The 23,392-nt window shown below is 45.4% G+C and overlaps 3 protein-coding genes across 6 annotated transcripts; 2 read left to right on the plus strand and 1 right to left on the minus strand.

The window, feature by feature from the left end:
• Positions 1-305: 305 nt before the first annotated feature.
• TCEANC2 (transcription elongation factor A N-terminal and central domain containing 2) lies at positions 306-5,561 on the minus strand. 2 transcript variants are annotated; one of them, XM_064665192.1, is made up of 4 exons: positions 5,345-5,561; positions 4,474-4,611; positions 3,093-3,286; positions 306-1,286 (listed from the first exon to the last, which is right to left on the minus strand). In XM_064665192.1, the coding sequence occupies exons 1-4, from the start codon at positions 5,448-5,450 to the stop codon at positions 1,098-1,100; spliced, it is 627 nt and encodes a 208-aa protein (XP_064521262.1). In that variant the 5' UTR covers positions 5,451-5,561; the 3' UTR covers positions 306-1,097. The 2 variants fall into 2 exon arrangements, with proteins under 2 accessions (XP_064521262.1, XP_064521261.1); XM_064665191.1 differs by having other exon boundaries at positions 4,474-4,615; positions 5,349-5,557.
• TMEM59 (transmembrane protein 59) lies at positions 5,522-14,090 on the plus strand. 2 transcript variants are annotated; one of them, XM_064665180.1, is made up of 8 exons: positions 5,522-5,974; positions 8,184-8,289; positions 10,314-10,408; positions 10,605-10,757; positions 11,033-11,117; positions 11,429-11,513; positions 12,290-12,398; positions 13,126-14,090. In XM_064665180.1, the coding sequence occupies exons 1-8, from the start codon at positions 5,537-5,539 to the stop codon at positions 13,279-13,281; spliced, it is 1,227 nt and encodes a 408-aa protein (XP_064521250.1). In that variant the 5' UTR covers positions 5,522-5,536; the 3' UTR covers positions 13,282-14,090. The 2 variants fall into 2 exon arrangements, with proteins under 2 accessions (XP_064521250.1, XP_064521252.1); XM_064665182.1 differs by having other exon boundaries at positions 11,432-11,513.
• A 115-nt stretch (positions 14,091-14,205) lies between these two features.
• Positions 14,206-22,556, plus strand: LDLRAD1 (low density lipoprotein receptor class A domain containing 1). 2 transcript variants are annotated; one of them, XM_064665193.1, is made up of 4 exons: positions 14,206-19,284; positions 19,713-19,850; positions 20,382-20,510; positions 21,248-22,556. In XM_064665193.1, the coding sequence occupies exons 1-4, from the start codon at positions 19,215-19,217 to the stop codon at positions 21,391-21,393; spliced, it is 483 nt and encodes a 160-aa protein (XP_064521263.1). In that variant the 5' UTR covers positions 14,206-19,214; the 3' UTR covers positions 21,394-22,556. The 2 variants fall into 2 exon arrangements, with proteins under 2 accessions (XP_064521263.1, XP_064521264.1); XM_064665194.1 differs by having other exon boundaries at positions 14,206-19,850.
• The last annotated feature ends 836 nt before the right edge of the window (positions 22,557-23,392 follow it).

The following is a 23,392-nucleotide window of genomic DNA, read 5'->3' on the forward strand; positions in this document are numbered from 1 at the left end:
TATGGAGTTCAACACCTCAGGTAAGTTTTGGGTGTTTCTTCCATTGTCTGCAATGGAAAAAAGTAATTAGCAGATCCAAGTAAAGACAGTCACGTTTTAGGGTGAAGATACAAACACCATGTCTGTCACAGATTATGGAGAACAAGATGACTTGTGGCACTAAAGTAATCAGACCAAGTATGAGGCAAGATTTCCAGTTTTTAATAACTGGAAGGAATTTAAACAATAGTTAATTGCTTAGATCTGTTCATGTTATCATTCTGAACCATGTTCCTTTTGGAAGAAAAAAAAGCCTTCAAAAGGAATAATTTTCTTATATCCCAATTTTATTTAGAAAATTCATTACAAGTTTTTTCACGTTACAGTAGGAACAAGCACCACATTTAAATCATGAGTGAGGTATGGAAGGCTGAGTGAGCTGCTCATTGAACAGCAGAGGCATCAGATAGCACCTATACTCTGGGGCATTTTGATTTTCACTCCAGAGCTTTAGAAAATGCCCCAAATTGCAGGATGACTGAGCTGATGGAATAATAGAGAGCAAGTTACTGAAACCCATTTTGCATCCAACTCTGGAATGTTGCAAAGGAAAATCACCTGGCTTGGAAAAACAGTTCTTGCCACAGGCAGGGCCCAGCTGCAGCAGATGTGGATGATTTAGGGCTAACTAGAATTTGCAGTTATCCACTAGGAATCTTCTCCCGTGGACCAATTATCCCGAATTCCCAGTATTTCCCAACAGCACAGCACAGAGTTGCTCCTTGATGTTATTCAGCTGATTCCACCTGAGGATCCACATCAGGGATGCAGCTAAACTGAGCCGTGACAAAGGGGCAGAAAGAAGAACCAAGTGAATCAGCAAGGATGGAAAATATACAGCAGAGCAGAAGAAACTTCTCCTGCAACAAACCCACATGGATTTCTACCAAGTCAGATTTACAGCACCACTTCCATCATTAGTTTTCCCCTCCAGCAGCCCTGTTCATGGAGTGGTGCTGGAGAGTCAAGTCACACTGTCAGCACTCCTGCGCTCCCCTCGCCACAGAAGGGGCTCCCTGTTCTACGGAGCTGTAGGCACAGGAGGTTCTGACTCGGGATCACTTTTTATGGTTCTGTACAAAGGCAGGGACAGTGAGTGTGCCAGCCTTGACTTCAGCTCGGATCTCAGGTTTGTGCTTTAATGAGAAGACAAGAGCTCGCACTGTCCTGCAATACGGCGCGTTAATGAGGCGGGAAGAGAGATGAAAAGCTTCTCGCTCAATATTTTCAGCCAGTGGGTGATCAATCTGAAAACAGCAAAGTATAAAATTAGATCTTTACATTTAATAAGGAGACCAGCTGATTGAAATTGGACTTTGGTGCTTTTCAGTGTTTCTTCATTAATCAGCTTAGATTCAAGGAAATCTACTTCCCATCACAAGTGTAACAGGAAGAGCAATTTAATTCCACCCCAGCAATTAAGGAACAAGGCGACATGGTCAGTAGCAAGGAACATGTCCCCATCTCCAGCTGGGTGGCAGTACTTTGCCATCACAACAGGAAACTAATCTGTGACAAGCTTTGGGTATCAAGCTCAACTGCAATTATAGACTACGCTGTACTGTCTCCATAAAGCTCACTTTTGGTCTTGCTGATAGAAAGTACCTTGGATACTATTTTAAACTTAATTCCAACAGCAACTCTAAGATGTGCCAAACACTTGGCAACTCTGCCTTGTGCTATAAAGGGAAATGTGGGCCCTCTGTGTGTAGAAGGAGGTGTAATTAAGAACACAGAAAGGGATTTGCTAAATGTTAATTATGTAGTTATTGCTTCAACATGTGCCAAAACCTGTAATTTAGCACAGTTTAGGAAAAAAAAATTCCCCCCCCCCTAAAGAAATGCTTTTAGTTTCATTTCCCTTTTGTGAGGGGGAATCTCCCATGCTTTGCATGCAGGAGATTCCAGTTAGCCAGGTGGTATTCCTCTGAGTCCTTTGCCCATGCCGGTTTTGCTACCCATCACTTAAAAGTCCCTTGGATTCCCTCAGCCCCACCTTCCCTTCTCCTTTTTGTCAGCCTCTCAGGTGTCCCTGCTCCCCATTTGCTGGACCTCTGTGGTTCCTCTGCCTTTATGAGCAGTTTAAGTCCTGCTGTGAGCTCTGCTTGCACATGTGGTGGTACCCACAGGTTATTCTTCCTCGCTGTGCTTTCAGGTGAGTCCTATCCAGAGGCAGCTCTGCTTTACCCAGTTCTACTCATTTTAGAGTGGTACCATAGTCTTGATGTTCCACAGATTTAGACTTTACTTCCAGTCTTATCACCATGCATAGATGTGATTTCTGAGTACTAGGTTTGACCCAGCAAAAGTGAGCTCCCACCTTTCTGAGGCATTCCTACGGCAAACCATCCTTCTGTGCTGCCCCAATCCAGATGCACTGGAAGCTGGAGAGGTTGTTCTCACAGCTAGAAAACACATAGCTTTGAAACTCTTGAGTGCTTATCACTTGACTTGCCATTTAAAGGATAATTAATGGATAAGTTAAAAAGGATAATTATTATGGCATTTCATAGACCAAGCAAACTAGTCATTAAGCCTTACAGCAAAGCTCTGTTCATTTACTTAAAGATACCTGAGGGATCTGGTATTTATCACCACTTTATATACTTTCAACCTTGTCTCTGTTTTTGCAATAGATTTAAATTTACAAATGTTTAATTAGAAAACACCCAAAAGGTCCCACTGTTGCTTTCACAGCTGTTGAGTAGTAGGAAAAACTTCATGTTCTATTAACTTCCTTCTCTTGTATAGCCCAACTGCAGTAGATGCACAACTGATCTGTTGACTGGTTATGTAAATGAGAGCAAATACACCTTGCTTACAATTAGCACGTTGACTTGGTTAACAACCAAAATAAAATTATCTGCCTTGAAAACCAAGCTGGTCATAAATAGGGATGTGCTGTGAATCACTAAAAGTAGGAACAGGTCACCTGGTCTTGTCCCCACTCTGCAGGCAGGACCAGCTTGGCAGTAGCTGTGGCTGGGAAAGGTTTAACTTGTTCCTACAAGAAGTAATTCCTTGAGCTAAAGGCAAATGGCTCCGAACGTTACCTCCAAATCCAGGGCTTCACAGAGCAGTTTCCGTGCGTTCTTCCTGAAAGCCTCGGACTTGGGATCGCTCCTGACCTCGATTGAGGGCCTGTTGGAGTGGTCCCTGATGAAGGTTCTCCACTCTGTGTAAATATCCTTGGCAAGGCCAGACACGTCAGGATCGGAGTGTTTGCGCATCTTGTTCACTGTGTGACCTGGAAAACAGGAACAGCTCCCTTGGGATTGGCAGGTGGGCAAAATACAATGGACACTGGCCAAATCATATCAGGGCTAAAGCAGCCACACATTTTTAACTGAGGCAGAGTCAGCAAAACAACCAGAGCACTGACACAAACACAGATATAAATTTATTAGCCATTAAGCATGGAGTTCTCGCTCTTTGGCTTCTGCTGTGATTTTTGCCTGAGCAATTAGCAAGGAATTGTGAAAATTCCCTTCCCAAGTCAACAAGGTGTGGAGTGACACTTATGTAACAAGGCTATGCTGATTTTTTTACACAGATCCTGGATCTGGTGAAAGCTTGTGAGCTTGGCCTACAAAAAATGCTGGTTTTCACCTGGAAACTCCCTTAAGGAAGCAGATGTTGCTGATGACGGCTGTGGCATTTTAACACCACGGTGACTCCAAGCAGAATCTTTCCCATCGACAGGGCCAGTGCAAAAGAGGCTTTTCTCTGCGAGGAGACAAAAGAGAGCTTCCTGCTTTCAGAGGGGTGTTTTTCCCTGACCAGAAGCGCTCTTGGCCAGGAGATGTCACTGTTAGGCTTCGATGGCTCTTCCAGCCCAGCCGACTGCAGGCAGGCACTGGGAAAAACCTCGAGAAAAGCCTGAATAAAGCCTGAACATGGCAAATGAAACCACAGCTCAGAAGACGGAGAAAAGGGCGGATCGCTTCTCCTTTTCAAGGGCTCTGTGATTAGAGATGCGGCTGCTCTAATGGCTCTAACGGGAGCTGCCCATCTGCTGGGGATTCCTTAGGGCAGGGATGCAAGAAGCAGTTCTGGGTGATCTGAGGAGAATTTCTCACACGTCCAGTGGATTCAGCCAAATTCTATAAATGAACCACGCCTTGGGTGGCAAGAGAGCACTCTGACAGACAGCAGGAGAGGGAATAAAACACACAGGGACCAAGAAGAGCTCTTCAAAAATCTGACCACAAAAAGGGGTGATGCGGTATTGCCTGGGAGGAATTAGAAGACAGCTTTTTCAGTACCAGCTGGACTTTTTCAGTACCAGCTCTGAAAACTGCAGGCTGGATATCAATATTTCATTGGCAGTGACACTAATTTCTTTAAAAGCTTCCAAACTAGTCTATTTTGTACTGACAAGCCAAGCAGACATAAGGCAACCTAATATTCACAGTCTAGATAGACAAGATATACCTATTTTAGTGGAAAGTAACACTTCCTTGGATGGTATTTTCTTCTTCAGCTCCTCCAAAGCCTCCATCAGGTTCTCTTTTGGTTGCCCAGGAAGCTCAAGTATAGACTTCCATCGTTTTATGTCTTCCACAACCACAACTCTCTGGGAAAGAGAAAAGCCATTAGGAAAGCGGGATATTCTTATGATAAATAAGGACAGTGATCTCAGCTAATGGGGCTGTTATCAACACATGAATTATTGATCATGGCATGGACCAGAGCATAGAATACACGATGGCCTGGGAGCATGGGTACTTGCTTGGGATTAGAAACCTTCTGCAAATCAAGACTGAAGTAACCAGAAAGCAAAGTAAGAGGCTTCACCTTGATCTGCCAAACTCTGGCCATGTAACAGCAAATGTCTGCTAGAAAAGAAGGGTTTTGAATTTAAGGAATCCATTGTATAAATGTCTCTAAATAGGAAAATGGATTAAGAGGGGGGCAGGTAATTATCTTTAGTAGGCTGGCAGAATCTGAATCCTGCTCAGATTTGCTTCAAATTTAAAATAAAGACAGCAAGGTGAGAAACAAAGCATTAAGGAACACGAATGCAGACCCAAGTACACTGCACATCCACAGTTTTTCACTGTTTTTACCGTGGACCTTGACAGAACAGACTGCAAAGAGTCCGAGTCTCATATTTTGGATGTGATGCATCCTACTCAGCAGCAGAGCCCTCTGCACCTGTATAGCTCCACTTCCCTATTCCCTGTGAGGATCCCATCTCACGGCTGCCAAGACTTCGGTGCAGAGCTGGCACCGCAGGCGTCCACACACCGCTCCTCCCACCGCCGCCCCGCGCTGCCCGGTGACCGCTCCCCCCGCCGGTGACCTGCCTTGAGGGACTCGAGGGTGACCTGCCGGCAGCTGCGGGGCTCGGCCGCGGCCGGGCGGGGGCTGCGCGGGCCGCGGGCACTGCGCACCAGGAACCGCTCCATGCTGCCCTGGCCGCCCTCCCCCACGGAACCCGCCGCCGTCCCGCCATTTCCGCACGGTAGTTCCGCCGGGTGCGAGACCCTATAGGATGGCCGAGGTTGTCGCGCAACGAGGACTACACCTCCCAGCAAGCCTCGCGCGGTGGGTAGTACGGCCATTCCGCCATTTTCGTCCGGTAGTTCCCCCCTGCGGTGACGCCCTATGGGATGGCCGGGGGTGCCCCGCGCGCGGACTACACCTCCCAGAACACCTCGCGCGGGGCGAGGGTCACATCTCGCGAGGGGCAGTGGACGGCCGGTGCCGGGGCGGAGGGGCGAAGATGGCGGCGCTGCGGGGCGGCCTCCCCGTCCTGCTCCCGGTGCTGCCGCTGTTCCTGACGCTGTTCCTGGCGCTCCCGACGGGAGCTGTCGCCGCGGGGCCGCTCCCCGCCGCCTCGTCCTCCGAGGCCTTCGACTCCGTGCTGGGCAACACGGCGTCGTGTCACCGCGCCTGCCAGCTGACCTACCCCCTGCACACCTACCCCAAGGTACGGGCGGGCCCTTCCCGGCCCCACCGTCTCCCCCGGACCTTGCGCGGCCCTTCTTTTTTCCTTCTCCCCCTGCAGCTCCGTCTCTTCCCTAAAGAGAGATCCTTCCTTATAGAAATAGATGGTTAGGCTGCAGCTTGCCAGTGAAGCGCTGTTTTCAAAGCACGGTTTTGTCAGTCCCGGGTGCTTTTGTGGGTTTGGGGGGGGGAGGTGTGGTTGCTGCTTTTTTTCCTCCTGTTCCTAAAGAGGCAGCTGTAATTTGGCTTGGGCTGCTGCATATTTTGGGCACTAAAACAGAGCTGCGTTGGTGGCAGGGCAGAGATCCTGAGTCAGGGCGCCAGTGGGGCACTTGGGTGGTGAAGGATGAAGCATAAATGGTGACACAAACAAGTGGCTCATCAGAGCCTTCATGGAATTTTTTTCATCTCATGAGAAAATACTGGAATAGTGTTCGATGGGAATTTAATTTCGTACCGCAGGGTTTGCTGTTGGTTCAGGCTTTGCACAGCTTTGAACTGCAGGCCTGAATTTGGAAAATCCAGGACCCAAAATCTTATCCTTCCTGGTTCTCTGTTAGCAATAAACTTCATTATCAGCTGTGGCTGTGTAGCAAGTGGAACTCTTACCCCATGTTTGGGATTTCACAGGAGGGTAGCAGGGAAGTAGAGCAGTGCCAGGGTTGGGTAACAGGGCTTTGCCTGCTTTCCTGTGGAATTCAGTTGCATTTTGCAGCTGATATTGGTATCCCCACGGAAACAGGTAACAGGGAGTTGTTTGGAATATTAGTAAATTTACATGTGTACTTATGGCATGTTTTGGTACCTACATGAAGAGGAAGAACTAAACCCAAGAAATTAAGGCTAAACATTACCCTAATATATTTCCATTGTTTTGGTGCCTTGGTTTACTTCCCTTGCAGGACACTGTCAAGTTCAAGGAAGGCTGATATTTCTTTGGGTTTTATTGTACTTTTGAATTTTGTTACTTTTTGAATTTGAATTTTGGTGCGTGTTGTTGGAGCTGTGGACTAATACACTCACCCCTTTCTTTACATTTAGTGTTTGTTCTGTTTGTCACAAAACTACTGGTGGAATTGAAGGAAATCATTTTAGTTGTCACTGGAAAGTAAGACAAACTTCATCGAGACTGCCATAGAAACCTGTCTGCTGGAGCTGATTTCTATGGATATTAAATTACAGAACACATTTTCTGCAACAGCATCACCCACCTTGTCAGTGTTAGAGTTGAGTTTTAATTTATATTCACAGTTTTCTGCTCTTGTGCCTTTTAAAGTGTGCGAACCGGTGCTCTCAGCGGTGGCCAGGTCATTTACAGCAGGTTGTACATGAGGTGTGGTGTGTTTGGTGGTTGTTAAATTAATTCAGAGTCTTGTTTGCCACCTGTGCACTCATTTGAGTGGGTGATGGTTTCGTTGGTCTGGTTCACGGGTCAGTGACAGGGTGTGGTCAGAGGTAGGACACTCATGTGACAGAGGCTTTAGTTCTGCAAGGTGGAGAACCCAGTCTGTGCACATCCGTGCCCTTGCCTTTGTGGACAGAAGAAATACCAGGTGTAGGATTTCTATATTTGCTTAATTTTAATGGTTGCAGTGAGAAAGCACTTTTTCCCTTCAGTTCATTATAAAAAAAATTTATGTTTCTGAAGCTGGTTTGTCAGCAAACAATTAACCAGGGTACTGGTGTAGTACTTCAGAAGATAATCTCTTATTTTGACAGGTCTGTGGTGATTCTGACTAGAGTCTGGTAGATACATTGTAATCACTGTCAAAATCAGAGATTTTTTTGTCCTTTCCTTCTGGATTCTACTAAGTGATACCAGAGATTTTCTGCTCTTTGTAGGGTTAAACATGGGTAAATCTTTTCCTTTCCAAGAGCACTGTCTCTTAGTTTTAAACACAGCATTTGGTAAAAAGTTCGCTTTGTGGATTGTAGGATTGGAATTACAAAACACAGTTTGCTGTTCCAGGTTTGCCCACCACAGAATGGAGAGCTCTGTTTGAATTAAATCCGTAGGGATGTCAGTGTTACAGAGCTGTGGCTTGGGTTTACTTCAGGTCATGTTTAGCTGGGTCGTTGGTCTGGTGGAGAGGAGGAGGACAAAAAAAAACCCCAACCAAACAACAAAAAAATGTTTTCTGGCAATTTGTTCTGGACTGGAGGGATGCAAGCCTGTTGTTGTGCCTCCCCAGGAAGAGGAGCTGTACGCCTGCCAGAGGGGCTGCAGACTGTTCTCCATTTGCCAGTTCGTGGACGATGGCGCCGATTTGAATCGGACCAAACAGGAATGTGACTCTGGTAAGACCTCAGAACTCCTTCAACATCCTGTAATCTGAAGGCGTAAAGGAGGGAGGAGAGCAGGAATCTCTGTTGATTTCTCCTTACCTGATCCTTAGTGTTGTTGAATTTCTTAAGTGTCATCAGGAAATAAATTCGAAATACTTCATTTTACTATAAGCAGTTTGTCCTACAAAACACAAAATGACTGGGAAAAAAATCCAGTCAAATAGTTTTCCTTTTATGTGACAATCAGTCCCATTTACTATTCCTGACAAACTTAAGTATAGAAGTGAATTGTTCAGATGGAATAAGAACACAGATCTTGTGCCTTGTAAATCATGGTTTAGGCTACATCCTGAGCTTTCCTTACAGCTAAACCCTTGGGAATTAGGTACATTTTGTTTGGAATAAGCCTTTAAATACTGGTGAACTAATTCTCTCGGGGTTATCTGTTTAGAGCAAAAGTTTCACAGTGAAGATGAAATGTGGAATCATTGAAGTTGGAAAAGACCTTCGAGTCCAACTGTTCCCCAGGACTGCCAAGGCACCCACTAAACCATGTCTTTTAAATACCTCTGGGTATGGTGTGTACTATGGGTCAATTAATAGTGGGTTTGGAATTGTATAGAACTTTCTTCCAGTAATATTGAGGCGGCTGAGTCACAGTTTTATGCAGAGCAGGAAAGGTGGGAGTTCTCCATCTTTATTGCTGATACAGTTACGCACCAGGCCAGTGCTCAAGGGAGGCATTTATCCTCTTAGTAGCTCATAGAAACAGGAGAGCTCATGGCCAGCTCAAGGAGCTGATGGCAGGTAGGGAAGTAGAAAGCCTGACTTGCAAAGATGCTAATGTGACACAAAACTTCATTAACTGCTCCAGAAATGGGCTAATGCTCTAGTCTGTCACACGCTGTGTGTAGCTGTGATCCAGCATGTCAGTCTAGTTGTCAAACCACACACGAAAGAGTGCCATGAAACAGGGTAATGTACCAATAGAGCACATGTAGAGTAATGGAACAGTTGCTTATTTCTGGTTTAACTCTCCTTAATGGAGCTGTTGTTTTGCTGGCTTATGTTCTATAACCTGCTGGTGGGTGCCCTGACTGAGTATTCTGTGCTTGGCAGATACATCTTGGCTGATCTGCTCAGTTCTGTCTCCTGATGCCTCCTACAAACACTGCCTTGGTGGCAGTTGCAGCATGGAATTGCTGCTCAGGTGCCATGAGCTGAACTCTCAAGTGCTTAGCTGCTGGTGCCATGCTTCCTGCCAGCTTCTTAGTCTTTCTGATGGTCCATTTGTTCCTCTGGAAAATTGGGAGAGCTACTGTCCTCTCTGTTGCTACTCGGTTTGATTCTTTAGTTCAGGTGCTACTGCAACATTGTCCACCTGAGCTTTAGAGTTTTGTGGGAGAGCTCTCCCTGATTTCTCCATGGGCAGAGCAATCTAAATTATTCTCTCTGAATTAGATTTATTGATCTTTATGATCTCTAGTCAACAGTGAATAGAAGCTATCTGTTAAACAAAGAGTTGGCTTCATTTTTCATAAGAAATTATTCTATAGTACTTTCAGTGCAGTTTCTGTGCTAACAGGGGATGCTCATTTGATTTTCCTGTGATACCATGACTTCTGCTGTTACCTCACAGGGGTTTAATGGACTGATGGTCCCTCTGGGTTTATTAGGATTCCATCTCTGTTCTCTGAGGTAAAATTTGATGGTTTATGTGATATGTAGAGGAAAAGCTGTAGTGATAGTGGGAGGATCAATGAAAACTTGCATCCCTGAGCTCGGCCAGGGTAATGTTGCTGCTCAGTTGCTCTGATTGCAGTCAGATTTCATCTCCCTTATCTGTTAAAGCTCTGATTCTGTCATTAGACCTCAGAGCAAATGCTACCCTGGGACTGATTGCCATATCTTTCCCTGCAAATGGGATTGTCAGTCTTTTAACTGCTGCTTTGTTTCTGATCCAACTTATACTGAGAATGTTTTCTTAACTAAAATGCAGAATTTATCATCTCATTTGGGGAACTTCTCCCTTGCAGCCTGTACTGAAGCATACTCCCAATCTGATGAACAATATGCTTGCCATCTTGGATGCCAGAACCAGTTACCATTTGCTGAGTTAAGGCAAGAGCAAGTAAGTAGGTGACATGTTTTTCAAATACCACCTACTTGTTTCTGTTCAGTATGTGTATTCTCTTTTTTTTTAAGTTTCTTCAAATGGAAAATAAACCCAAGAACTGAAATGTACCCTTGGGGTGAGGGCTGAGCAAGAACATGACTTCTGTCCTTTTTATATAAAAAGAAATGGAAAACATGTTAATATTTTGCAGTTAATGTCCCTGATGCCAAGAATTCATCTCCTCTTTCCTCTGACACTGGTGAGATCATTCTGGAGTGACATGATGGATTCAGCTCAGAGCTTCATAACATCCTCATGGACTTTCTACCTTCAAGCAGATGATGGCAAAATTGTCATATTCCAGGTGCTTACCTTTTTCACGGAGATTAAGGTGTCCTGGCTGCTCACTTTAGGTCTGCTTCTTCCAGTCACAGAAAAGGCTGTAGAGAACTATCAGAAGTGCTCAGTTTTTGCTAGTATTTCACTGCCTTTAGAGCCAGTTTAATGGGGGAAAAAATTCAAAGTTAGGAGAATGGAGCATGTCTTCAGGTTAATTTCTGTATTAGTTCTGAAAATATAAATTATCAAGATCAGTGGAAGCTTTCTAGCATGATCTCCTAACTCCTTATTTTGTTTTAGTCAAAGCCAGAAGTACAGTATGTTCCACAGCTTGATCAGGAAACTGGAGATACAAGAGGATCCTTGTCACTGAGTAAAACAGCCTGTAAGTTGTTCTTTGTGCTTTGCAAGAGTAAATGCAAATGTTCCCTGTTATGCAAAGAAAAAAATAAAGTTACAGGTGGCATATGAAAGCAAATTTTTAGAAAGCTGAAATGTAATTATTTACTGTGTAGAGTGCACTATGTACACTTGGCATAGCCTGTGCTAGAAACAAAGCTCTGCTGGAAATGGAAACCTGCAAGCTGGGGTTGTTTTTAAAAGCTTCTTTTTAGGCTTTGTGTAGACCAACTGTGTGGGCTTTGGGTCTTCCCTTTCCTGGCTCTCCTGACCAGTGTTTGTGCTGTTGTCCCTCAGCAGACAGACGTCCAGGGGGCTCACAGACATTCCGAGGGCTCTTTGAAGAGCGAGCAAACGACAGCTTTTTCAAGTGTCTTTCCGTGTACGTATGTTCTGGATGTCTGTACCCACTAGGAGGATAATGGCCTTTCCCCTGTGTGTGTGGAGCACTGTGGCAAGGTCTCAAAGTGCTACAAGTCTGTAGGTTCAGGATGCACAGCAGTTACAGTTCTGTATCTCACTGTTAGTGTGACTTTGCTGTACTGGCCCCGTGTTTTTTGCACAGTGTTCTGCCAACTTTGATTTTTCCTTTCCATTTCAAGTGAACAACGTATTGATAATTTCCTGCACTGTTTTTTGAGTATGTTCTCTGAACTGTTTAATCAATACTGTGTTTTGCCTGTTCATTAGCTCTGGATGTGTTTCAGGGCAAAGCACTTCTTTCGTATTTTGTTTTGGGATTGTTTGATACAAAGCCCACTGACATGTCTCATTTCCAGGCTGAAAATACACAATATATATTTATTAGAGCTTTTCTGAAGATCAGCATGTTGATCCTTCTTTCCTTTTTTCTGGTTACTTTCTCTTTAAAAGTTTACACATGAAGGATCAGTGAGTTGGACCCCAAATGTGTCACAAAAAACTGGTTTTAATTCTGTAAATAAGAGGATGCTTAGGGCCCAATAACAGAATCCAGCAACTCTTTTGTGATCCTAAAAAGGCATTAGAGTACCCAGGAGTCTGCAGTGGGCTGTGTAGCTGTAAAAGCAAGAGACTAATGAATTGGCAGGAAAGACAGTCAAAATTGAGCCAAGCTTTTTAGAGGTCTATTGTCTTGTATTCAGTATATGAAATGTAGCAACATCCTTCTCGTTTCAGAAATTCCAGTTGGATTTTAACCACTACACTTGTCCTGTCAGTGTTGGTGCTGCTCTGGATTTGTTGTGCGACCGTAGCTACAGCTGTGGAGCAGTATGTTCCCTCTGAGGTACTGCATTTTATAACTTACAATATTCTGAATTTATTCTTTATATTGCTTTTATGCTACAGCTGTCTAGGGACTAAGAAACATTTGGGGGAAGTTCATCTGGAAAGGGGGTTTTATTTTTGAGGATGTGGTTAGCAAACCAATTTTGTTTATTTAAAGTATGATTTTATAGCTGAGCAATTCTTGCTCATTCCTGAGGCCCATAGGAGCTCTGAGCCTTACTCAGGCAGCCCAGAGAGGATGTCTTCTGGTTTGTAGTGCTCTCCTCTTGACAACTTTCAAATTACTCTTAACAAGTGGAGGCTGATTCTAATTTCTCTGGGAATAAAGCTATTCTGAGGTTTGGGTGGTATAGGTAAAAACCAGTATGGGTTGAATCCAGGAGGGTCAATAGTGAGAACAGTGACAGCGTAGTATTGGTGAGTGCAGAGTGTCTGATCAGAGGGGGACTTTCCTGGTGCCCAGAGAGTCCTGGCTCACAGTATTTGCAAATCAAAGGAGCTGTTACATAAGCACTGTGTCTGCTATTTTTCTGGCAGATTTAATATACTTCTTTTGGATGCAGGTCTAGTTCCAGCCATGAATTTCAGATGTTACAGAAAGCCTGGGTTAGCTTGTGTGGCAGGGCTGCAGCTGTCAGAACCTGGAATGCAGTTGCATAATGAAATTCCTTTTATTCACAGTATGGAGAGTCTTTGTCTTAAAGTTCCTTGTTTAAATATTTCAGAAGCTGAGCATCTATGGAGATTTGGAATACATGAATGAGCAAAAACTGAGCAGATACCCACCCTCTGCACTTGTTGTGGTTAGATGCAAGACTGAGGAACATGAAGAAGCAGGACCTCTTCCTACAAAAGTCAATCTGGATCAATCTGCAATTTAAATAAGTCTCCATTGGATCCGATAGACTAATTTTAACAGAGATAGAAACTCCTGATTGATTGTGGTGGTTCTTCAGATGAGAAGCTTAGCAGCCAGTCTTTAAATGCAAATAAAGTTGCAGAATCAACAAAGGTCATGGGATTTTGTTTTCAACTAGTAGTAAAGATTCAGACATGAATTTGTGTTTGTTTCCAGGCATAATCACTTTTTGCTGGTGTTTGCTATGTGTCTTTTTGCTTACAAAAGCTGTAAGCATGCTTTCCATACTTCTGCCAGGACACTTTCAAACTTACTTGTGTGTTCTAGGATGTAATGTGTACATTCAGAGTTAGCTTTGTAAAGGTATAAGAAATTTTAAGTAGGCAGGAGATGCCTTTTTAGTGTTGCACTTTCTGTTGTAGTTAAGAGAAAATATTATAAAATTATCTGCTGAATTTTTTGTACTTGTTAATGTCCATGCACAAACAACCCTGTCTCCAAAAACAGAAATATATTTTTTCTACAGTGTGGCAATATTTGAGGTGGAAAGCATTTGTGAGGTACTGTAGGCTAGAACTCAGCTTGTGAAAAATGGAAACTTCATTAAAACTTATGGACATATCCCTTCACATGCAGAGCATAACATGGTCAATTATTTTGTCAAACTTTAGCCTTTAAGTCTTAAATTGCTTGTAAAGTTAGCGCCTGTGTTTTCTGAAAAATTCTACTTTCTGTTCTTGATTAACTGTTCTGGTCTTGTAACTTCATTTACAGAAACAAGTTGATTCCTGAGAAATGAGAGCAGACAAATAAAATTGACTGTATAGAAAATGTTGACTATATAACTTTTTGCTATGGTTAATTATTGACCACAGCAGGCTCGGTATGAGAAGCCTGTCCATAGCCTTCCTCTCCTGGGCAACGTGACCTGATTTTGCTGTGTGATTCACTAGGACAGCAACAACAACCAACAATGTCCCTCATGTTTCTAATCTGTTTTTTGCAGTTCTTTTCTTTGAGGAGATTGTTAAATGCTGGTTCCCAGCGTTGGCAAGTTGCGGGTGTGGGATTTATTGTAGGGTCTCTGAGTGTTCGAATGCTGGCTAGAATGCATGGTGCCCGACTCAATGTCGTTTTCTCTTGATTCTACGGAACTCCCTCGAAGGTTTTCTAACTGAATAGCTGGTGGAGATGTTTGCAAGGTCTGTTAAAATATTTCCTTTACTATTACACGTAGTTGCAGAGGGAGTGTTACAGCTCCAAGCAGACGTGGCTGTTTGCCTGTTCCAACGTGGACAGTACAACCTCTGTTAGGCTGATGATTTCACAAAACTTTCTCTTCAAAACTTTACTGCTTACAGCCCTGGGCTTAAGTTAAGCAAACAACTTGTGCTTTCATTGGGTGTTTTGTCTTTTGTTTGCTGTTTAATGACATTTCAGCCGAGGGATCTGTGCAGTGCAGCCAGCAATTCAGCAATGTGCTGTTGGGTCACAGAGAGCTCTGTGCCTGTGGCACTCTGGCACTTGGCACTGCTGGATCCAGAGCCAGCCAGAGTCTGAGGAATTCAAGTGTTGTACTTGTAAGCTCTTGTCAAAGGATCTTCCCTCAGTAAAATCAGATACTATCAAGTAATTGAACTGTTTCTCAAGATTTCTAATCTAAATGGACTCCTTAAGCGCTCTTGGCATTTGACTTTGCAAAATGTCATGTTCTACTCATTTTTTGTTTGACTTCCTGAAATCTCCATTTTCAGAGGCTGCAATTTGGGTTTGATCTCTGCTCAAAACCACTGTTTAAATGAAGGGCCTTAAATTATTGAAATTGTGGGAGGAAAGCATTTTATATTCTCTTTAGGCATGTGTTCAACTGAACCTATATCAGATTTAAAATGGAATCATCTTGACACAAATGAGGACCCTCTCGAGTGTGTGTATTTCACTGCAGGCAGAAATAGCCATGGCACATTTGGGGTTTTTTTAGGTGCTAGAATTAGTAATCTTCTGTCATACTGAATATCTTGATCTGTGTTGCCTCTTTAGCTGCTCTGATCTTTGACAATTTTTTTTTTTTTATTTAACTTCAGAAGGGCTTGGTTGTGTTTCTTACCTCACTGTCATGAACTCATTTTTCTGAACTATAAGTAGTGTTTGATGTGAGGTAACTGCTCTAAAATCCAACTGTCTGGTTGGCTGCAGCTGAGCTTGATGATCTTGGTGTAGGAAATAGGTGGGGTTAGGTGTCAGTTTGTAGAATCATAGAATTGTTTAGGTTGGAAAAGATCTCCAAGATTGAGTTCCACTGTTCCCCCAGCACTTCCAAATCCACCACTAAACCATGCCCCTTTGGACATGTCCTATGGACATTTGCCTCTTGCAAATGCCTCTTGCATTTTAAACATATCCATTGTCTTACCCAGGAGTTTTAGCAAACTCACAGTCACCTAATAAAGGCTCCAAAACTAAACCTCTTTAAAGAGAAACAGATCCAGAATATAAGATGTGGGGGTTTAACCCTTAGTCTGGCATTCTTCCACGTTGTAGCAGATGCCCAGACTTGCAGGCTGTTTGCTATGTGGTGTTTGGCGTTTTCACCCCAAATTCCCCATGGAAAAGGAGAACTTTGTAGCACCAACTTCCCTGTGAGAAGATGCTTTGGACAAATTGGTGCTGCTGTGCTGAAGGAGGAGCTCCTGAAAGATTGTAATTCTGGCTGTTCTGTGAGTGCAGGGCTGACAGATGCCCTGATCGTGAAGAGCATATTAACTCACTGTAGTTGAGGATGGGTTGTATGTGTGGGGATGGAGAGGGAAGTAGCTGTAGTTGTTCCTCCGCATCAGGCACTATTTGGTGCTTTGAATCAATTCAAGGCAACTGTCTTGAGACCACCTTAAAGACAATCTACCCACCAGCCTCCCTCTGAGAGTTCGGTGAGCTGGTTTTGCTAGTGCTTGGGAAGGAATCGTGGTCTGTGGGATGGCACAGTTTGGAAGCACTTGAGCCCTATAGACCCACCTGCAAGCATGAAGGACATGGGCTCCTCAAACACTTCATGCTGGTGCTTTTTCTCCCCATTGCCCCCATGGCAAAGCTGCCTGGTGGTGATGTTTTATCCTGCAAAATTCCCCTTCGTGTGTGCTGAGCCAAAACCTGCAGCCAGTTTAGAAGGCTGCAACCTTTTTGTAAGTTTGTGTTTGCTGCAGGCTGAGCTGCTAAGATTACTGCAGGCCTGGAAGTTCAAGTACACAAGTAAAAGAGTACCCTGGAGGATTTTCTGTGCCTGTGCTTGTTGCCCAAGCAGAGAAGCTGTTCCAGATGGTTGTATCTTGCACAGCTCTCCTGAGATCCAATCATGTGGCTGATGCTGCCGTGAGGTCAGTGTGTCAAATTGGGAAGGAGGCGGGGGGGGCAAGGAGGCTTGCATGAGGATGATCAGACTCTCCTCCCTCAAGCTTTCATCATGAAGGGGGTTCTCCCTGACTGGCACCAGGGTAAATGCAGTTGGCATCAGCTAGAGGTGAGTGTTCACCTTCCAAGCTGGCGTCAGGAGTGGCAGTGGGGTTCTTGGCATCTCAAATGTCCCTGTCCTTCGTGAATTGTCTAATGCCCTGTTGTGAAACCAAGGTGGAGCCAGGAGGAATGAGAAGCCAACCACAACCTGTGCTTTCAACTGGAGCTGCAGCACAGGTTCAGCACTGCCCTTCCCATTCCCTCCTGTTTGTGTGCCCAGGCAGCAGCGCTCTCCTTGGTCTCCTACCTCTGTTGGGATTGTATCCTGGTAACATCGCTCGTGGTGAGGTGCAGAAAACTCCCTGCAGTCCTTTGAGGGCTGTAGCTCTGGAAATTATGAACAAAACTCACCCCCAGGTACAGTTCTATGTCAGAAAAACCTTACATGCAGCTGTTCCCTGGAGTACATGTTTTCTTGATAGTGTTGTTTGTCTTGACCTCTTTATCGCTGCTTTTGTGAGATTTCAAGTAGTTTCTACTTAATTTGATACAAAAGAAAAGTGTTGATATAAAGTGCTGGACCTAGTTAGTGTTTGTTTTACAAATGGGTACTTAAGGTTTAAAAGGTGATCTGATTGATTGCTTTGGGAATTAAATCTGGGCCATGTTTCCACCAAGGCAATTTTTGCTTGTACGTGACAATAAAGGAGTACATTGCCTGTTCCTGGGTAAGATGGTGTGAGACTTAGAAAGGCAAAGCTTGTGTGGCTGCTGCATGCTGCTTCTGTAAACAGTCTTTTATCCCCTTCCTTGTAGAGGAATGGTGATGTACCTACTTGTGGTTCAACAAAATCCTTCTCTGGAAAAAGAGGTAATTAATAAAATGCAGAGCTTAACTTTAATAATAAAGTATAAACCAACTGAAATGTAAAATACAACCAGTATTTATGGTTTCTTGGGACTGATTTTCCACTCTTTCTGTGTAGTAAAACTTCCATACTATAAAAGTAATAAACTTTAGCTGTTCTGTGTTATCTTGAAGTTGGCAGTCATATGGTACAGTAGCATGATAGGTGATCCTTGTCTGTCACAGAAAGGCTCATAATGAGGTTGCTGAGGGGTTTCTGTGTATCTTAATAGTCAAACTTCAGCAAATATTGTCCATATTTAGAAGGAGAAGGTGAGATCAAACAGAATCAATAGCAAACCTGTAGATCAGGTTGCAACATTTCATCACTGCCTTTATTTTATACTCGTGTAAACTGTTGTGCTTCCTGGTCAGAGTTTTTTGTAGACACAGCCATGCTGTAATTCACCACTTCTTTTCTGAGCTGAAATGTTCTGTTTGGTTTCCGCTTGAGTGTGACAGAGGGAGAGGTTGCTGTAGCCAGGATCCCTTAGCTGTACTGAGGAAAGGCTATGCCTCCACTTGAGTTTGAATGACACAACAACCAAGTAAACACAAAGCACAGCCAAGACAAATTCTAACTTAAAAGTTTTTTAAATTTTTAAAAGTTGTTTTTTTAAATTCTAGTTAAAGCTCTTTAAGTTCAATTATACCAAAATCAATTAAACAGGCAGGATTGTCTTAAGTGACTGCTTTCATGTTTCTGAGATGACCACATTAACATTTTTTGCTGTTGGTCTGGAAATACAAAGAAACACAGGAAAATACCGTGTTCGTTTAGAGGCAGAGCAGGTTGCTGAGGTGAGGGTGGGTGACTGACGTCTCTCTTCCTTGTGCTGCCATTGTGTTGCAATGCCTGTGGGTTTGGCCTTCAGCTTCTGCATTTGATTTGATTTATGTACGTGACTTTCTGAAAGCTGGAGTCCCTGGAAGGTTGCTGTGCCCTGGAGATGTCTTTGGGGACGGAAAGGGCAGCTCTTTGGCCCCTTCCCAACATTTTGAGCTGATAATCCAGCCTCATACTGTGGGAGAAAGCCTAGGGCATTTGTTGGGGCAGAAAGCCCAAAGTGCTGTAAAATCAGATTTTACCTCCTGAGGAGTTTTGCTGTGGGCTCTGGGAAGGCACCTTCCCCAGCCTTTCAGTGACCTGCCCTGTGTTTCAGGGGCACTGCTGTCCCACAGAGTTGGGCAGGGGCTTGTCTTTCTCCACCCTTGTGCATCCAGATCCACTAGATGAGCTCCAACAGAGATGTGGTGTTTGTACCATTTGATCTCGGTGCTCTGTAACAGCAGCACGGGTTCTTCCATACTGCAAGCAGCAAAATTCTCTGTGAGGAGGTGTTTACTGTTGGAGTTGGGCTGCTTAAACTCAACTATCAACCCCTAAACCCCAGCAGCCCACACTAGTCCCACATGCAGAGCCCCCTAAACATCAGCCTCATGTCTCTGCACTGTTCCCCTCTGAAACACCCCAAACCCGCTCTCAGCCCTGCTGGATCCTTTCCCAGCCCCTCACCTCTTGCTCTTGCCTCCCAACAGAGCCCTGCCATCCATGTGGTGCTTGCACTGGCTGCACATGGAGACGTGTCTGCATCTCTGCCATGGCACTGCTCGTCGTGGTGGCTGCTGTGGGCTTGGGGGTGGCACTGGGACTCCTGCCACGGGCATCAGGTTGTATTCCAAGAGTCATTATTTTCTGGGTAAGGGAGGCAGAAGTGATGCTGCATGAGAACAGCCCTCATGTCCATCACCATGTGTGAAAGTGATGCTTTCCAGCGCAGACCAGGAGGAAGGAAAGGGATGAGCAGGGTGGTTTGGGGCTGTGTCAGCCTTGCACAGCCCCAGCAGCCCCCAGCCATTCCTCAGCTCCACTGTCCTGCTCTGCAGGGCTGGGATAACTCTGGGTGGCACCATCATCCTTCAGACTATTGATTGGTATGGTCTTCACACTCTTCCATGAACCTGCCAGAGATTAATCCTGGCCCCTGGCTATTTCCAGAACAACAAATGAGTTTCAGAAATCCCCCTTTATTCCCTCTGATCTGTTCCTCGTATCTTAAAAATGCTGGAAAGTGAAGGATTTCTTGCTTTCCCCTCAGTGAACCGCTTCTGCACAGCCCCCAGTAACCGGACAGGCTTCTTGTGTGATGACAGAGTGACCTGCATCCCATCCAGTTGGGTCTGTGACAGAGTCAGCAACTGCAGGAATGGAGAGGATGAGCAGGAGAAGCTCTGTGGTGAGTGGTTTTGTTGTGACCATCCCCCCTGCACTAGTCGTCCTGTTGTGAGACAGAGCAGCTGGTGTTCCTCTAATCCTGTTCTGTGCTTCTGAGCAGATAAGCCTGGTAGATCCTTTGTAGGGCAGATACTGAGAGATGGCACTGCCCAAAACCCAGTGGGCGTGCCAGGAATCAAAGACTCCAAGCTCCTCTGATCTTCCTAGGGTTTTTTTAAAACCATGATGCAGCTTTACCACTGGTAAAGCTTTATGCCTACATGGGTAATTTATTGTCCTGTCACCCTGGGAAAAAACTGATTAAAGCAGAAGCCTGGGGCACTCAGACTCTGCTTCTGGCTCAGCCACAAGCATCCCTTCCCCTCTCCAACCACAGCTTCCCTATCTATGGCATCGTTCCTGCCCTGACACTGCATAGGGAAGGACTGACTGACCCCCCCCATGACAGCAGCCTTTGGTGGCTGCCATCTCCCTTTTAGCCAGTGTCTGTGCCCAGTGGAGTTATGCATGTCCTGTGTGTCCACCCTGGCAGGTGACTTGCCCCACAGCCTCCCAGGATACCTGGTTTTCCTCTGCAGTAACCCCAGATCCTGGATCTATGCCGATCAGAGGTGTAACGGGATGAACGACTGCGGAGACTGCTCTGACGAGTCGGGGAGCTGTAAGTCTCTCTTCTTGGGCAACAGGTCTATTCTGCTGATGGATTGCAGTACGTTGTATAGGTGTGGTGCTCATGGATGCTGCTGGAAATGCCTGGAGGCTGGCATCCTCCACTAAAACACAAAATAGCTGGGATAAGATGTGAGTATGAACCAGGCAGGTTGCATCCTACCAGCTGCCAAGGGTTCTGTATCAAAGCCTGGTGGCAGCTGAGGTGGCAAAGGCTCCATGATTTGCTCCCAGACCCAAAAGTTGCTCCTTCTCCATGGCTTGCTGATGTGGAGCAATTTCACTGTGATGCATAGGCAGTGACCATTCTAGCTGGCTTTTGGTAGTTGGTCAGGAGATGGGCACATCTCTGAGCTGGGAAGGGCTGAACCTCAGCAGCTTCAAAGCCATCTAGATCCCCCTCTTGCTGAAACAAACCTGAGCAGCAGGTTTGTTCATAAGTCACCTCCCTTGTTTCAAACAACAACAAAAAAAAAGAATTACAGCTCATTGTTCCTCCCAGGATGGCCTGTCTGCCGTGAAGGTCATCACAATGTCACACTCCATGGTTGTCCCCCACAAGTAGCACAAAGCTGGTGTCTTCTTTGGTGGGTTCACAGTCACAGGGTCATCACCAGTGCCTTTTCTGCTGGGGGGTGAAAGGGTTTTACCTGTGTAAGAAAGGAGGGAAGGGGTCAGTGCAGCAGAAGCAATTCAGCATTTCATTTGCCTGTTTTCCATCTTTCCCAGTGGCCTCCTGTCCCCCATGTGGGTGGGAGTGGTGGAGCTGCATCCCTGTGCGCTACGAGTACTGCTCCTGCATCCCCAGGAGGCTGTGCCGGGATGGTGTCCAGGACTGCCTTGACTGGTCAGACGAGTACGTCTGCAGGCCATGAAGTCCTGGCACCCCTCAGTGCTGGAGACAGCAGGGTGCTTCCCACACTGTCACCTCTGAGCCTTGCTGTCCTCCTGCTCTGCCACCCACTTGGGAAGCTCCAATCCAAGCAAATCCTCAGGAGCAGTGCAGTGACACTGAACAGGGACCAAGGGCACACGGCAGCCCATGCTGCAGGCTGGGTACTGACTGTGGGACACCTCCAATGATTCTCCTGTCATGTGAAGATGAGCACTTTCTACATGGGCTTCTACTGTCTTGCACTTGATGCTGTGCAGCTCCTGGGACTCTTCATCGGCTGCTGCCAGCACAGACACGGTGTCTGGGCAGCCCTGGGCCAGGGGTTTCTCCTGTATGGACATGCTGCTGCCTCTGCAGGCACAGGCAGGAGGAGAAGCTTCTATTTGCATTCAAAACACATCTGCAGATGGTTTCAGCAGTGGCTTTGAGGTCCATGCTCAGGTGCTCCTGGGACACTTCCTTGGGAATGCTGTGCTGAGGTTGACACCCTGGGGAGCTGCTGCTCAGGCCACCTCCTGCTCTCTTCTCAAACCATGAAAGCCAACGTGGAGAGCATAATGGCAGGGAAAACTGAGGTGAAGAGGTTTCAGGGTTTGTGGGGATAAATCACTGTCCCTGTGCCCATGTAGCTGTCCCTGCAAGCCAGGAAAGGGAACCGGCATGTGGATAAACTTTACTTCTTTCAGGGCTGTGCAGTTCTGGAGCAGCAGCATAGCAGGCTGAGAACAGCCATGGAGCTGGGATATGTTTCACCAAAATTGACAAAGAAGGGAGGAAAAAGAAGTCACAGCCTCAGAGCAGAGAGTGGCAGAAAACCAAGTGCTGCTCCCAGGGCGGTGCGGGATGACACCGGATCCGACTGCTGCTTGTTTTGTTCCTCTGCCAGCACTGCAGGATCAGGCAGCCAAGCCTTCACAGCAGGCCTCAGGATATAGGTATGGGCATGACACTGAAATTTAAGAAAAATGTGGTCTTCTCTGCTCCTTTGAAAATCTCATCTGTCTCTAAAACATCGTCTCTGAGAAAAACCCACGTTTACAGTGAGTGCACTTACTTTCTTAGGCCCAAAATAAACATCAGGCGATCTTTTTCCCGTCACCACCCTAGGTCACAGATATTTAAAAATAAAACCCTGTTCACTCATTTCCTCTCTGTCCTGTGATCTGCAACTCTGCATGTCATCATAACTTGGATCAATGGTGAAAGTTGCTTCTCATTTGTCGCTGGGATAAAGCTGGAGATCTGAGAGATCTTATTTATAAATAGCTTTACAGTATTGTGACTCATACTTAACCTGGAATGAGATGGCAAAACTCTGCATGGGGAGATTTTAAAGCTGCATTTACTAACCTGTCCCTCTCCAGGCCTGGCCAGGGTGGATGGCTTGTTTTCTCTGTGCCTGTAAAACGTTAACCCAGTGCATTCAGTGCTGTGGCTCCGAAGAGAGGTTTGGAGCTTCCAGCCTCAATCAAAGCCTGCAGTGGAGGTGCACATATTTACTGGAGAGTCACAAACACCTAATGTCTCAAGAAGCCTGGGTTGGGGTTGGTAAATAAAGTTGGGCTTATTGTAGTTGCTGTTGTTCCTTGTTACCCCAAAGTATGTTCTGAAGCAACCACTGGGGAAGCCTTGCAGCATCTGTTAAGGAGAGCTCAAGGAGGGGTGATTCAGAGGCAGCACTACAGGGACAGCCTCTTCTTCCCAGGGAAGAGGAGCTTCTTTCCCAGGAGGGAAAAATCTCACCCCTAATGATGGGAACTGTATATGGATAGCGGAACAACTGTAGTTATTAATAAGGATTGAACTAACCAGCTGTTAAAAAAAATTACAGGAACCCTTATGCTCAGCTGGTAAAAACAATTGTGCCTCTCTCCATGGTCAGATTAGCAGATCTCCAGTGGTGAGAGGGCTGGCCAAAAATTTCATGGTGGCCATTGTACCGGAGGCAGCTTCAGGAGGAGGATTGCACTTGAGCACCA

This window comes from Pseudopipra pipra, chromosome 9, assembly GCF_036250125.1.
Source record: "Pseudopipra pipra isolate bDixPip1 chromosome 9, bDixPip1.hap1, whole genome shotgun sequence".
Lineage (NCBI taxonomy): Eukaryota > Metazoa > Chordata > Aves > Passeriformes > Pipridae > Pseudopipra > Pseudopipra pipra.